Below are 14,681 nucleotides of genomic sequence, written 5' to 3'. Positions count from 1 at the left end.
TGACTCTATCGTATGAGCTATCCACGACCAAAACGTTTTTTTTTTTTAATCGCCCCCGCGAAGTTATTATTCTCTGTTGTCTTCTGGCACTTTCCTACTCACTTCATTTCTTGTTATCAGTTGTTATTTGTTGTTATCAGTTGTTATTTGTTGTCATCTCGACAAAGATAAATCCCGCCACGTCAATGATACACTATTATTATTATCCCAATCTGAAATGCTGTTGTTAAGTACAATCCTCTTGACCTTGTAAGAGTCATATATTATTATTATTTTTTTGTATTTTAGTAAAGCATAAATGTTTTTGTTTCCTGTTTGTTGCAACTGAAAAAAAAAAATTAGCGACCAAAACGTTGGGATGTATTTTTGTTTCAACTCTTTAATACTGTACTTGACATTTTACCCGTTCTTACCTCATGACGTCACTCTTGTAAATGGAAGCAATCCCATAACTGTAACTGCGCCAGAATCCGACCTCTTCCTCCCTGCTTTCCGTCGATATGTTGCAGTCTTTTTGCTTGTAACAAGTAACTGTGGGACTAAATATATTTTTAAAAAAAATCATTTATTTGTCCTCTTGTCGTCATCCTTAATAGAATAAAAATACCGCCATGGCCAAACCAAAAATATAGAGCGTGTCCATTAAGTCTGTCCCTGATTATTCTTAGACCGTTATAGATATTTACATCTGGTTTTCACCATCTTCTAGCCATGCATTTAATGCCCATGAGCCATAGACTCACATTTCATCACCAGATTTACCAAATTCAACAGCTATCTTTGAAGTTTTTGTTTTATGCAGTCACAAACACAAACATAATATTTGTGTCGCACTTTAGCCATTCCAAAATTGAAGGAGAAAAAAATGAAGTCTTTTAAGATTTTGCTAAATTTGGTGGTGTAATGTGAGTTGATAACTAATGAGCTAAAATGTATGGCTTTTTCTTAGAATATAGCGAAAACCAGATGCAAAAACCTTTGAAATCAGGGAAAGACTTTATAGAGAACCTGTTTATCAATTCCAAATTTCAAGAAGAAAAAAAAAGAAAGAAGAAAAAAAATAGGAAGAAGAAGAAGAAGAAGAAGAAGAAGAAGAAGAAGAAGAAGAAGAAGAAGAAGAAGAAGAAGAAGAAGAAGAAGAAGAAGAAGCCAATATAATAAACAAATAGAAATACCTGTTTTTAAAAAATTAAATGGTGTGATGGTGGCAAACTGGGATTAAAAACAGATTTACAGTTCAGGCATCATTCCATTTTCAATACATTTTATGTTTTTTAAAACGAGACATCTCTATTTTTAAAGCCGGCATGAGAAATGGCTATGTGGCACGTAACTATGACACATAAAAACTCCGAGGTCTCAGGAAAACACCACATTGTTTCAGTCGGAACTCGAGTCTATAGCTTCCGATCGTTATCGACCCAATCCATCATGCTTTTGTAAACGAAAAGTAAAAATATAAAGATATAGGTTTACCCGAGACACTATGCGCGATATGAATTTTGGAGGATGTGCATGGAACGTTATTGTAAAATTGAATTTTCACAACATTTTCACCACAACTGTCTTCGTTGAAAATCCCTTTCTGTGTGTAAAATTATAGTGAAATAAGAGTTTAGCAGATTTTCAACTCAAAACTTGAAATGGAAAGCAAAATGTGATGCATTCAAATTTTCACAGATATACAAACAACGATATTTAGAGCTTTCAGTCATCACATTTGTGGGAAATTGGAAGTCTGGATTTTGCAATTGAAAGACCACGGAACAAAGGGACTTACATGGATTTCTCATTTAGTCGTTTGTTTAATGACCCCTTGTCCACTTAACGGGAATGGGTAGCTGGATCTCTTATATCTGACAGAAGGTACTCTCCAAAGCGTAGCAAGATAGTGTTACTTCCATTTAACAAAATAGAAATCGCTATTAGTAAAAAAACAACAAAACTACTCATGGGCAGATGAGATCAGGTGAACTTGGTTACTAGTTTTGAATTCTTCGATTCAGACATTATTAGTAGTATTATACTTTAAGGAAACATCTCATATTCAGTTGACAACACATGTGGTAACCGATGTGGGATGGAATCCGAAACCGCAGAGCATCTAGTTGAACGGTGTGTTGTGACGAAGCTTCCGGGCGGGTTTGCGACGGTGCACGAGTGCGGTGAAGAATTTGGTGATTGGGTCAATCGTCATAACATAATAATGTGAGCACCATTAGAAGCAGCTGTTGACGTCTGAGTGGTTCGTGCAATTCATTTAGACAGCATTTAATAAAGATTCTGGATTTCTATTTTCGCTGTCATTATAGTAAAATCGGCTTTGGAATCAGTGGTCTGGACCGCAGACACAGATCATCAGCATAATATAGAAACTTCCGGATGATCTCGAACTCAGGTTGGTCGTTGGTATAAATGTTGAAAAGGGATATTGGTCTGTAACTCTTGCTGCTATTTGGGTATTTTCCAGGTTATAGTAATGCTATCACTCTTGCTTGCCACCAAGGCTTTTGTATTGTGCACGATTCAACGCAGTTGTTGATAAGAATTAGTAACCACGTTTTTGTTGAGGGATCGAAATACTTTATCATTTCTACGGTGATGCCATTTAGACCAGCCGCTTTGCCGGTTTTGGAGAGTTCAAGAGCTGATTCCAATTCTTCGATAAATAAAGGGTCCACTTCCTTATCACTTCCTTGAAAGATCATTTCCATTTCCAATTTCATTTCCTTAAGTTTGCCATTTTCTCTGTGTTTTTACCCAAAATGGAAAGGTTATAATAAAATATAATATAAGATATTACATAAATAATAATCGTAGGATTTCTTCTGCACTGATCTTGAAGATATTTCATTCTGTAATAAACCGGTTTGTTTTACTTCTTTGATCAATGTTTAAGTCGGAAAATCTATTCTTAGTTAATACCCGTAAAATATAAAGTGTTTCAAACATAGCCATGTCTTCAAAATGACACCTTTTAGATTTGATGAAAGTTGCCGAATAAAAAAAACAACAAAAACCCCCAAAAAACCCAACCCCAACCCCTGAACACCCCCCCCCCAAAATAAAACAACCCAATACTGGAACAAAACGACAATAACCAAAATACAGAAAAGAAGACACAAAACAAACAAACAAAAAAAAACCCAACAAACAAAACCAATAACAACAACAACGACAAATTAAATAAAACAAACAAACAAACCACTAACACAACTGAAGCTTTTAAGCAATATCCACTTAATGTGCTCTGCGAGTTTTCTCACTGGAAAAGGACTATCTAGATTCAAATATAAACAGACAGGTTCAAAATTTGGGTAGAATCGGGTTTTTCTGAACCCTCTGTCCAACGTGTATTAATTATTTTATGAGGTCTTTGAAATATGAAGAAAATTTCTTGCTATTTGCTGTTGTCCTAATCAAATAATAATGCTTGTTATTGTTGCTTTCGGATTAAAGCTACTTAAAAAGCGTGATGGTGTCCGACTCCATTGGATGTATGGTTCTGGATTACCATTCTTTCTTAAATTTTACATGACATGTATAACGCGCGTTTTCATCACTGGGTGATGCTCAATGCGCGAAACAATAATACAATGACATTATTATACAAATGAACATTATACATCAACATAATATCATTATACAACAATTTAATAACTAAACATAAAGTCATCAATACAAATAGGTTCATAATACATCCACATACTATGTCAAATACGGAAATGATATAACATAATGATATAATAACAAAAACTAAATTAACATTAGCATTGTGGTCAAAGTACAAAGATGCAATAATCAAGATGTGTTTTATCAAAGAGATGGTGTTTTAACTTTGATTTAAATATTGATAAGGACTCCGCTTCCCTTATTCTTTTAGGAAGAGAGTTCCGACGTATTTATATTCATTTGAAACAATTAGTTTTGTAGAATCTAGTGCAGAGAGTAGACTCCTCGTTGGCTTATAAGTCTCTAACAATTCAGTTATATACACTGGTGCTTGATCATTAAGGCACTTATAGCACAATACTGCTAATTTGGATTCGATTCTCACTTTAACTGGTAACCAATGTAGCTCATACAAAAGTGGCAACAAGCAGGATGTTCTCTTTTTTCTTAAAATCAATTTAGCAGCCGCATTCTGGATACTTTGCAGGCGTGATATTTTATCGTTGCTTACATTCAAGACTAACACGTTGCAGTAATCTATTTTAGATAGTAAGAAAGATGTTATTAGTTTGCATGTTACTTCTCAGGTTAGGAAAGGCCTAACGGACGCAATTTTTTTAAGCCTTACTTGTCAAACTTCTACATAGAGAATCAAACTATCCCTGCATAGTTACATTATGTTGATCTAACATTACCCCGAGGTTAATGGTTAATTTTGCACCCATTTATATTTAGAGAAAACTTCTGAATTCATCTTTCAAAAAACTTTTTCTACCACACAACCATCTCCTCTGTCTTTTCATTATTCAGCTTTAACTTGTTAATTTCCATCCAGTATTTAACTTCTCTAATACAGTCCTCAACACGGATAATTAATGATGGGATACTACTAGGGATATCTCTTACATAGATCCTACTTACTTGTAACGAGTGAAATAGATGGGAAAGAAAGCCTGTCGCCCTAATATTGTATTGGCGCTCACACGGCGTAAGAACCGTGAAGAAAACGTCATATCTGAGTCCATGAACAAGATCAATGAGCCGTTACGAACACCCTGCAATCCTTGCATGAGACCTGTAGATGATTATAACAATAAACAAGTGTCTTTATAATATGGGCATCTCCATGCTTTAATAATAAGGACGACACAATGTTTCATTTTTTTGACCAAAGCCTGTTGAAATAAATTTATATTTCAAGAGATCAAATCAGCTATTTATTAGACTTCCATTGCTGTTTTTGTTATTCTTTCAACATCGTCATTGATAATATTCAATTACGTGTTCACTCTCTAATCAAGTAAGTATGATTATGTGATGTATCTAGCCCAAACATACAACGCCAGGCCAAAGTTGGCGACGTAACCGTCCAGTTAATTATCATCGACTTTTTACAGTATGTGACCTATCGTCTGAAAACGGTGTTATGTTGCAGTGAGTTAGATGCTAGAAAAGGATGTTATAGCCTGAAATACGAGACCTGTTTTAAGTTGAGAAGAAAGAATACAGTTTTTTATAAAGCGAATAAATAAAATTTCATATATCTGGCAAATTAAATTAAATTCACTTATTGTTAACTGGATGACTCCGACATAACATCGTTTTGAGAAGATTGGTTTAGTTACTTGGTTTATTTCTATAAGGGACGATACCAACGATCCTATATATTTGCAGGTCTGGTAACTGAGCCAATTTATGGGCTTGTTTTAATATCTTTCCTCTTCTTCCTGCATTTCTGCAAATCACCTAGAGTGTATTGTCGCAGACTTCGGTGTGCAGCATTGTATGTAATGGATAATGTTTTGCGTTGGATTGAGAGTATATTTCTATTACAACAATGGTTACAACATTATGGGTTATCAGACGTGCAAACACGTCGAACGGAACTGATTTATGATTGGTTAATTACAATTAAAATATATCTCAAAGTCAAAGCATTTGAGAAATCTCTTCGTCAAAACAATGAATACAAAGACTATTAATAGAAAAAAAACCTAGTTGCTCATATATGCAGGTCTGATACACGAACGCAATCTATGGACTTGGTCTAAAATTGTTGTAATGAACGATATTTTCCGTTGGGTTGAGACTTTTTCAATAATCACAAACATGAAACATAACAATTTGGGCTGAATTAAACTAGTTCGTTTATGCTTTGCTCTCCGCTCTTCGATATATTTTTTTTCTCTCGATTTAAAATAATGATGTCAATCCTATACAGGCAATGAAAGAGTTAGAAATCTTTGTCTTGAATCTTTCATCTTTATTCTAGTCTTTAGCTTTTAATAAAAATTAATTGCAAGGTGAAGGTCAATATGGACAATATGGTACAAAGAAAAATCACGTTAATTGTTTGGCCAGAAAACTTTTTTCCCCCAAAACTTCGATGGATAAATAAGATGATATAAAATTTGTAAACCAGTTTTTAACCCGAGAATTCTTTAAATTTTAGGGTTCATGACTATTTGATTTGTCAGGGGTTATATTAATCCATTGACGTATGGAGTGAACGTCGGCTGTCCAAAACGAAAGAAAGGGTGTTTTTTAATAATGGCCACAATCCTTTGGGTCATTGATGATTTTTTTTCTCCTTGTGATCTCCGTATCCCCCCCCCCTCTCTTTTTTAAAGGACAAAATAAAAAAAAACAAAAACAAAATAAAACAAATCAAAACAAAAAGAAAAACATTTAAAGATACAGACAAACTACATACAACAACAAAATAAGAAAGACAAACCCCAACAACCCTCCTTCCCCTACCTCCCTCCAAATAAAAAAACAAACCCTAATAATCCAACAACAACATTTTTGTGGCTTGATTTGTCTGAAATTTTAAGAAACGCAGTAGTTTTTGTGTTTCCGGCTTTAAAAAATTGAGCTTTTATATAGCGCCATATCCACTAAGTGTGCTCAAAGCGCTTTACAAGGGGTCCCTGGTCAACAGCAACATTTAACATGTAGGGCGGGTTAATGACGCCTGTTAGGCGATATTACAATTTTTCGGGCAAAGACAATGCTGTTAACGGCCAGGCACTCATTTTACACCTGAGTACGGTGAGAGAATGTGAGAGCCTTTTCCAAGGACTCAACTATGCGCCGAGCGCGAGGCTCGAACCCAGGACCTTCCAATCCGAAAGCGAGTGTCATACCACTAGACCATATAGCCGCATAGCTTATGACTGTGCTTAGGTCTAGTGGCTGCTTCCTTTCTGTATTTTCTGTTTGACTTCAAAGACATGTCAGATGTAGTACTTCTGACAAAAAAAAAAAAAAACGTTTCAAATTATGGGCTTTTGTTTAACTTTTCTCTGCAATCGCTTTATAAGTGGACATCAACCCTTATTCCCATTTGGATTACCTCTTAAAGACTGAATTTGTGGACATCAACCCATATTTTGTTATATAGATTCTCTGGACTGGTTGAGTACAACTCTTATTTGACTATCGGTAATACTCAAGCTAAATTAGTTGTCGAGTGGTTGAGATTGGTTAACAAAAACCCAATATCTTTTTCATTCATTTTGTAACAAATGAGAAAATGAAAGTGTTTGAATTTATGGGGTAGCATATGAGATAGATCATATCTGGTGCAGGCAATTTTATACTGTTGAACAAAGGTTGTAAGCCTATGAAAATCGGAAAATGGATTTTAAAACTAACTGAACTTGATATAGCGTATTGCAGCAATTTCACCATACTCAGTGGCTTTATAAACTATTATTTATTGTCAAAGAAGGCCAGACAGATAAAACCTTCCATTTCATTATATACAGTTTGTTTGATTATTACTAGGCCTTTTTGGAAATTTAAACTGCATTTTTACCCAATAAAGATGGCTCCGTATCTACGTGCAAATATTATTTGCAGGTCTGATTCTCGGGAGCAAATATGGGCTAGTTTTAAAATGTTATAATGGGCATAATGTTGCGTTGGTTTGAGAGTATTTCCATTTCAACAATTTTGGTTATCAGACCTGCAAATAAGTACACGTCGTACATTACATTAGGACTAACTTCACGGATGAAATGTAACTCACCATATTTTTAAAATTATTATTATTGATAATTATAATAATTATTGATATTATCATTACATACTTAGTCCTTATTAAATTGATCGTCATTAGTATCAATATTACTTCTTGTTATAACGTTCATTATTGTTTTTGTATTACCATTACGATTTTTACTATTTACGCATCATTACTTAACAATGTGATGTAAAGTTTAATTTCTCTCAGAGATGTACAAAATTCGTCCTCTTTTATTGCATTTGTCTTATCTCACGTTGTGGGATAATTTTGAGATTTTTCTAAACTGTACCGCAATATCCAATCAATGAGCCTATAACGCTATATATACAAAAGGTTTTAATCAACAGCAACACTTAACATGTACGACAACAGGACACCCGTTTGACTTTCTTAAGACGTTGTTGTCGACAGATTTAGAGACAGACACACACACACACACACACACAGAGAGAGAGAGAGAGAGAGAGAGAGAGAGAGAGAGAGAGAAAGATAAAGAAAGAGACAGAGAGAGAGAGACAGAGAGAGAGAGAGAGAAAGAAAGATAAAGAAAGAGACAGAGAGAGAGAGAGAGAGAGAGAGAAAGAAAGATAAAGAAAGAGACAGACAGAGAGAGAGAGAGAGAGAGAGAGAGAGAGAGAGAGAGAGAGAGGGCGCTATTACAACCAGGCACCCATATTACACCCAAATATGATGAGAGAGTGTGAGCAAAGAGTCTATTCTTTGCGACGCCCATAACTGGACTAGAACCAGAGACCCGAGTCCAAAACGAGTGTCATGAGACCAGAAAACCACGCAATCATAAAAATTACTTACAGATACGTTTTTTTGTGAGGATATACTTCAAATGATAAGACAACTGGATGGCGGATTATTGTTTAAATCATTATACCTCGACCCCGGCTGAAATTCCCACTCGAGTAAGCGGCTTCAACCATGACATTTGAATTTGCAGCTTGAAACTTGTTTGTGATTCGGATCAAATCTTTGTGCTCGTCTTGTACATCTTTGAAAATGACGACACGAAGCTCCAATGGTCCTGGATAACCTGTAAGGAAACGATAGAACTGTAGCATGGGCATATTATGGCCATTTATAGTGTAAAACTACTACTACTACTACTACTACTACTACTACTACTACTACTACTACTACTACTACTACTACTACTACTACTACTGCTACTACTACTACTACTAATAATAATGATAATAATATAGTAATAAGATAATAAGATTTAAAAAATCGCGCCGTTGTTTATTTATTACTATTGTAAAAAGTTATTCTTTCAAATTTTTATTACCATTAGAATTATTGTTTATTAATAGAATTGCAATATATGAAAATAATTAGATTAATTGTTTTTGAATTATCTATATCAAATCATCTAAAATATAAAAATCGAAAAGATGACGCAACTTACTCGTATTATGGCATTTGCGCGTTGTAATTCTTTAAAAAAAGAGACATTTGTTGCTATGCCTGGAAAACTCTATGCTGATAATTACATAAAACTATCTTTTGTCAGACCGTGAACCCCTTTATCCAGGAAGGAATTTCATTTTTCAACAAGATTGTGTTACATCCCATACGAGCAAAAGAACACAAGCCTTTCTTCGAAGTAATAATATTAAGATTTATCTCATAGAGAAAGACAAATGGCCGCCTCAACCACTCGGCCTGAATAAATGGATTACGAAATTTGGAATTCTTTGACCGAGAAGGTTTACGGTGGACAAAGTTCTGCATTCACAGAGGCGACCTTGAGAGAAAGAATTATTTTATGCTGAATGGAGATAACCATTGAGGAAATTCGGAAGTGCATTTCAAGTTGGAAAAAGAGACTACGTTGGGTCATTAAAGAGGACAGCTGTCCTATTGATCACTTAAAGTCCTAACTTTGTAATTGTTGGACCAAAATAGGATTGCGAGTGTGCTTTATATACAATTTCTTACATGATGAGGGGAATTATGATGAAAATAATGTTTATGATGACATAATTAATGTTCACTAAAAATGGCAACAAATGTTAAGACCATCGCCAATTTATTCTGTAATGTAGCGTCATTTTTCTCTGATGTTGTAATCTGAACACGGTTTTGAAACATCATTGTATCTTTTTGGTTTCTCAATTCATATTCACAAAAGTTTGGCAGTGTATGTATAGGTATTTGTTTTATTTGTATTTTGAATATGAAAGAAATCTAATGAAGAGTCTGAGAGATACAAGCTGACAAAAGAGGCGTGTTTTTTGTTGCTGTCATGATCCTAACGGACTAAAACGTTGTAGTCTAAAACACATAAAATATGAGACTATATTATATATATATATATATATATATATATATATATTATATATATATATATATATATATATATATATATATATAAAGGAGAGAGTGGGATGAAATGGGCCTCTAAAACATTTTTTTCCATTCACACTAAAAATTCTTCGATACGACCAGTCTTTAATGTTTTCATTAAGTCAAATACTCAACCTAGAAATAAACATAATTGAATTACAAAATTTGCCATTAATGAGTATTTTGTGTTTTGTTTTCCTTTCTACTGCAATGCATTCAAATTGGCAAGTAGTGGATATGGGATGGGTAGAAGTGGGCCATCACGATGGGCACACAGGACCACAGACTAGGGTATTCTCTATGCACAGGACCAGGGCGGGGAGAAGTAGGCCAGTGCAGAAGACGTTGCCCGTTGATATGTTTTTCTCAGCAAATTATCCACTATGTCAATATTCAATATAAACCCATGAAATTCGATCAATATTTGAAACAAAATAGTGAAATAAAAGATGATAAATGATTCAACAGAAAAGCATTTTGCTTATTCAGATCGATACCAACAAAATTGACATCGAATATTAAATTATGTATTGTCCTATCAAATGTTATTTTGAACATAACAAAATGTGTAATATTACTATTAAGGTATGTACTATACCCTATACCGCAGGCTTTACACATAATTGGCTAACATTGGGTGTTCTTGTGTGGGCTGTGTGTTTGACAGACTGTTGAATAAGGTTACTAAACTTGTGTGCACCACCCACCCTGGCTAATTAAAGAGGCCTATTGACCTCTCTGGAGCCCCATGGAACACATGTAGATCTTCCATTTTTCCCAGGAAAAACATGAACCAATGCAAGCTTTGTGCTACTGTGGAGATGACGCGCCACGTGGTCACCAGTTTTCCCCTATCTCTTGGCGTGATTTGACCAAATTGTTTTCTTCCTAGTAGTGCCAATAGGTTGAGGACTTTATTAATGCAATTGTAATGTTGATTCTGTGTATGGTTGTAGATTTGTGATTTTGACACCTTCATGTCTCTGTGCGCGTTCTTTTATAAAGTGAAGATTGCAGAGGTGGCATGCCTATGGCAAGCTGAGGCACAGGCTAAAGGAACTCCTGGCTGTCTTAGACTGCAATATATATTTGTGCACGGAGATATCTTTTCTGCATTTTACATCTCATATTTCATTATCTTAGCGTAGAATTCTTTACCAATGTTAAGAACGGAAAATGGTTTAGATATATAGATTTTAAGAAATTGATTGTATTTTTAATAATGAGAGGAGCCACTAACTGTATCGATTCAATGCAAGTACTCTTACTTCAACGGCATACTCGCTAACCGGATGGTTGAGTACTAAGTATGAAGCCGTCTGTGATTTGACGAAACAAATTTGATTTTTCGTTAAAATCCTTACAAACCATCTTCATGTCAATTGTAAAAATCCTGCAACATTTTGGTGACGATTGGTTCAGTGTTTTCGGAGCATTAATGTTACAAAAAAGTCCAAATTACAAATCTATAATAAGATATATAACGATGCACAATTACACGTGTCCACGCATAAACAAGCACGAGCATTGATTTTCAATATCATTTTATTATGTGAAATATATGCAGAGAGAAAAGGTGGTGAAAAAAGCTTCAATCATTTTATTGCATGCCTCTTCATGTAAGCTATATCCTAGGCCAATGATACAATGTCCAAAAGACGCCGGGGAATATTTTTTAAGATATGAAAAAAAAAAAGAATTAGATACGTATTGAAATCCTTTTTTTTTCTCTCTTGACACGAAACATTGCTATTATATGAAATGAAAGTAATGTAATACTTCCGGCTTAACACATCGTTTAACCCGTTAAATGCCGTGCTCTGGATAGACACGTATTGACAGATTTGGCGGGAAACCTCGTCCTTCAAATATATTTAAATATATTTAAATTTAAATGACCCTCATCTTGTCAAACACTCTCTAACCTGGGACCTCGCAAACAGATTGTTCATTTTTGCATACCTTTACTAAAATTTAAAATAAAATTTACACTTTAAAATGACGTGAGTAAACTTTGCCATCGTTTTTATCAAAATTCCTTTTCATCAGATTGTCTATCTCAAGTCGCCTTAACTCAATCAATTTTAAACATCTTTTCATGAAATGAGCGGCAGACTGTAGAAAAATGTTTCCTCATTTAAATTCGACAAAATACTTAAAATCCGTAAAATACAACTTGATCTTGTCTCAAAAAGCGTCTCACATCTTTATTAAGAAAAAAATTACGTCATACATTCAGCTATTAAAAATACCTCCAATATGTTATAAACAAAATGGATATAACAGCTTTTAAAAAATAACAAAATACCAAACATGGAATGTTTCGGGCTAAATCTCCGACTTCAGTCATCAACAACAAAAAGAAAACAATAAAAACATAAATACATTACTTTAAAAACAAGACGGAAAAATATTTTTAATAGTAATGTATTTATCTTTTTTAAAATTGTTTTTGTTGTCGTCTGTAGAAGGGCTTTGAGTACAAAACGGTTCGTGTTTGGTATTTTGTACGTTTTTGAAGCTGTTATATTCATTTTTGTCTATTACTTTTTACTGTCCACTACTAGCAGAATAGTATCACTCGAATATGTTGATTATTCTAAAACCAAGATTAATCAATAATAGACAAGTTGGGGATTGTTTTAATCGTTCGATATATTATTATGGCGTTAACGTTTTCTGGTTAAAATTTGAAAAGATGTTTTGTCACTTTTTTTTTTTTGCAGAATATTATAATTGTTGAGTTATATTCAATATATCTTCCTGAAACTGCTTCCTTAAACACGTCCGGAAAATTGCGGTAAATCTCAATCCTCTGAAATAGCGCCAAGACCACAACTATTCTGTCTTCAGAAAAGTGAGTGGAGCAGGCACTTTTGTTAGTAACAACAAGATATGAAGTGAGTAGAAAAGTGCCAGAAGACAATAGAGAATAAAAAATTTTTTCGCGGCGGTGGTGGGGTTTGAACCTGCGACCTTATTGGTACGACAACTCCGCCTGGCAGGTGAGAGCGTGGCTCTACCGTGTGAGCTATCCACGAACACAAAAATATTCGTTTCAAACCCAAAGTCATTTCTAGATCCCTCTCTCACCCACTTCTTGAGATCGCCGATTCGTTCACCACCATCGCGAAGTAATTTTGACCAGCAGTTAAGCTTAATAGCCAATATTCTCATCACAAACATATAACATAGAAACGATTGAGACATTGAGTATGCTCCGGTGTATGGGGTGAATTTTTAATTCAGAAAAGTGAGTGGAGCAGGCACTATTCACCCCATACACCGGAGCATACTCAATGTCTCAATCGTTTCTATGTTATATGTTTGTGATGAGAATATTGGCTATTAAGCTTAACTGCTGGTCAAAATTACTTCGCGATGGTGGTGAACGAATCGGCGATCTCAAGAAGTGGGTGAGAGAGGGATCTAGAAATGACTTTGGGTTTGAAACGAATATTTTTGTGTTCGTGGATAGCTCACACGGTAGAGCCACGCTCTCACCTGCCAGGCGGAGTTGTCGTACCAATAAGGTCGCAGGTTCAAACCCCACCACCGCCGCGAAAAAATTTTTTATTCTCTATTGTCTTCTGGCACTTTTCTACTCACTTCATATCTTGTTGTTAACTATTCTGTCGCAATGTGGATACAAAGAAAACATCATTGTTGCATTATATTCAATATTCCTACCTGAAACTGCTTTCTTAAACATGTCCAGAAAATTACGGTATACCTCGGTCCTCTGAAATAGCGTCAAGACCATAACTATTCTTTCGTAATGTTGATACAAGGACGCGGTTGTCTCATCTGCATCTCTGGAATAAAAAATATAAATATAGATATATGCGATGGATGATAAATATTACGATCGATTCTATCAGAATGATCTGAGAGAATGGAAAAAGGGTATGGTCAGTCAATCTTTATCGTATAGTAAAGCAGTTGTAAATAGGAGCGCGGACGGACCTTTGGATCATGGTGGTGATGAAATTGTTGTTGTTGTTGTTGTTGTTGTTGATGATGATGATGATGATGATGATGATGATGATGATGATGATGATGATGATGATGATGATGATGATGATGATCAAAATCGTCATCATGGTGATAAAGAAGAAGAAGAAGAAGAAGAAGAAGAAGAAGAAGAAGAAGAAGAAGAAGAAGAAGAAGAAGAAGAAGAGAATTGTGACGAAGTTGGGGATGTTTATGTTGAGGATGATGTCTTTTGCGGTCAGATTTTGCTTATGATACTAATGGTGATAATAACAGTTTAAAATTGTAAAATCGTCTAACAGGCGTCATGTCTCGCCTACATGTTAAGTGTTGCTATTGGCAAGGGACCCCATGTAAAGCGCATTGAGCGCGTTTAGTATGAAAGCTCAAGTTAAAAAAATATTAAAGGATTGCATTTATAATGAGCTTATTCACCGTAAGCAGCATGCTCTAAGGGTTTTACAATATCAATTTTAATCTCTTAATGATAGAGAAGACAACATTTAACATATTAAACTTCAGTACAATTTCAAGGTATCAATTTTATGTTATCTTTAATGCCAGATTAATTTAATTATGATTATTGGAAATTCACCTTTCCTTGTTTTCATACGACTGAATG

General features: G+C 34.7%; 1 protein-coding gene across 4 annotated transcripts in view; it reads right to left on the bottom strand.

The window, feature by feature from the left end:
- The window catches only part of LOC144965450 (chondroitin sulfate synthase 1-like), a 61,776-nt gene that overhangs the window by 26,089 nt on the left and 21,006 nt on the right, over nt 1–14,681 (bottom strand). For all 4 annotated transcript variants that reach the window (XM_078900809.1, XM_078900808.1, XM_078900806.1 and 1 more), the window contains exons 9-12: nt 13,757–13,881; nt 8,595–8,750; nt 4,594–4,747; nt 414–539 (exon numbers count right to left, since the gene is read on the bottom strand). In XM_078900809.1, coding sequence (XP_078756935.1) covers nt 414–539; nt 4,594–4,747; nt 8,595–8,750; nt 13,757–13,881 — 561 coding nt within the window. The remainder of the gene's footprint in view (nt 1–413; nt 540–4,593; nt 4,748–8,594; nt 8,751–13,756; nt 13,882–14,681) is intronic.

Source organism: Berghia stephanieae, chromosome 2, assembly GCF_034508935.2.
Source record: "Berghia stephanieae isolate SIO BIC M18660-M18661 chromosome 2, UCSD_Bste_1.3, whole genome shotgun sequence".
Lineage (NCBI taxonomy): Eukaryota > Metazoa > Mollusca > Gastropoda > Nudibranchia > Aeolidiidae > Berghia > Berghia stephanieae.
The sequence above is the reverse complement of the archived record's forward strand: the minus strand, read 5'-3'. Positions and strand labels throughout refer to the sequence as shown.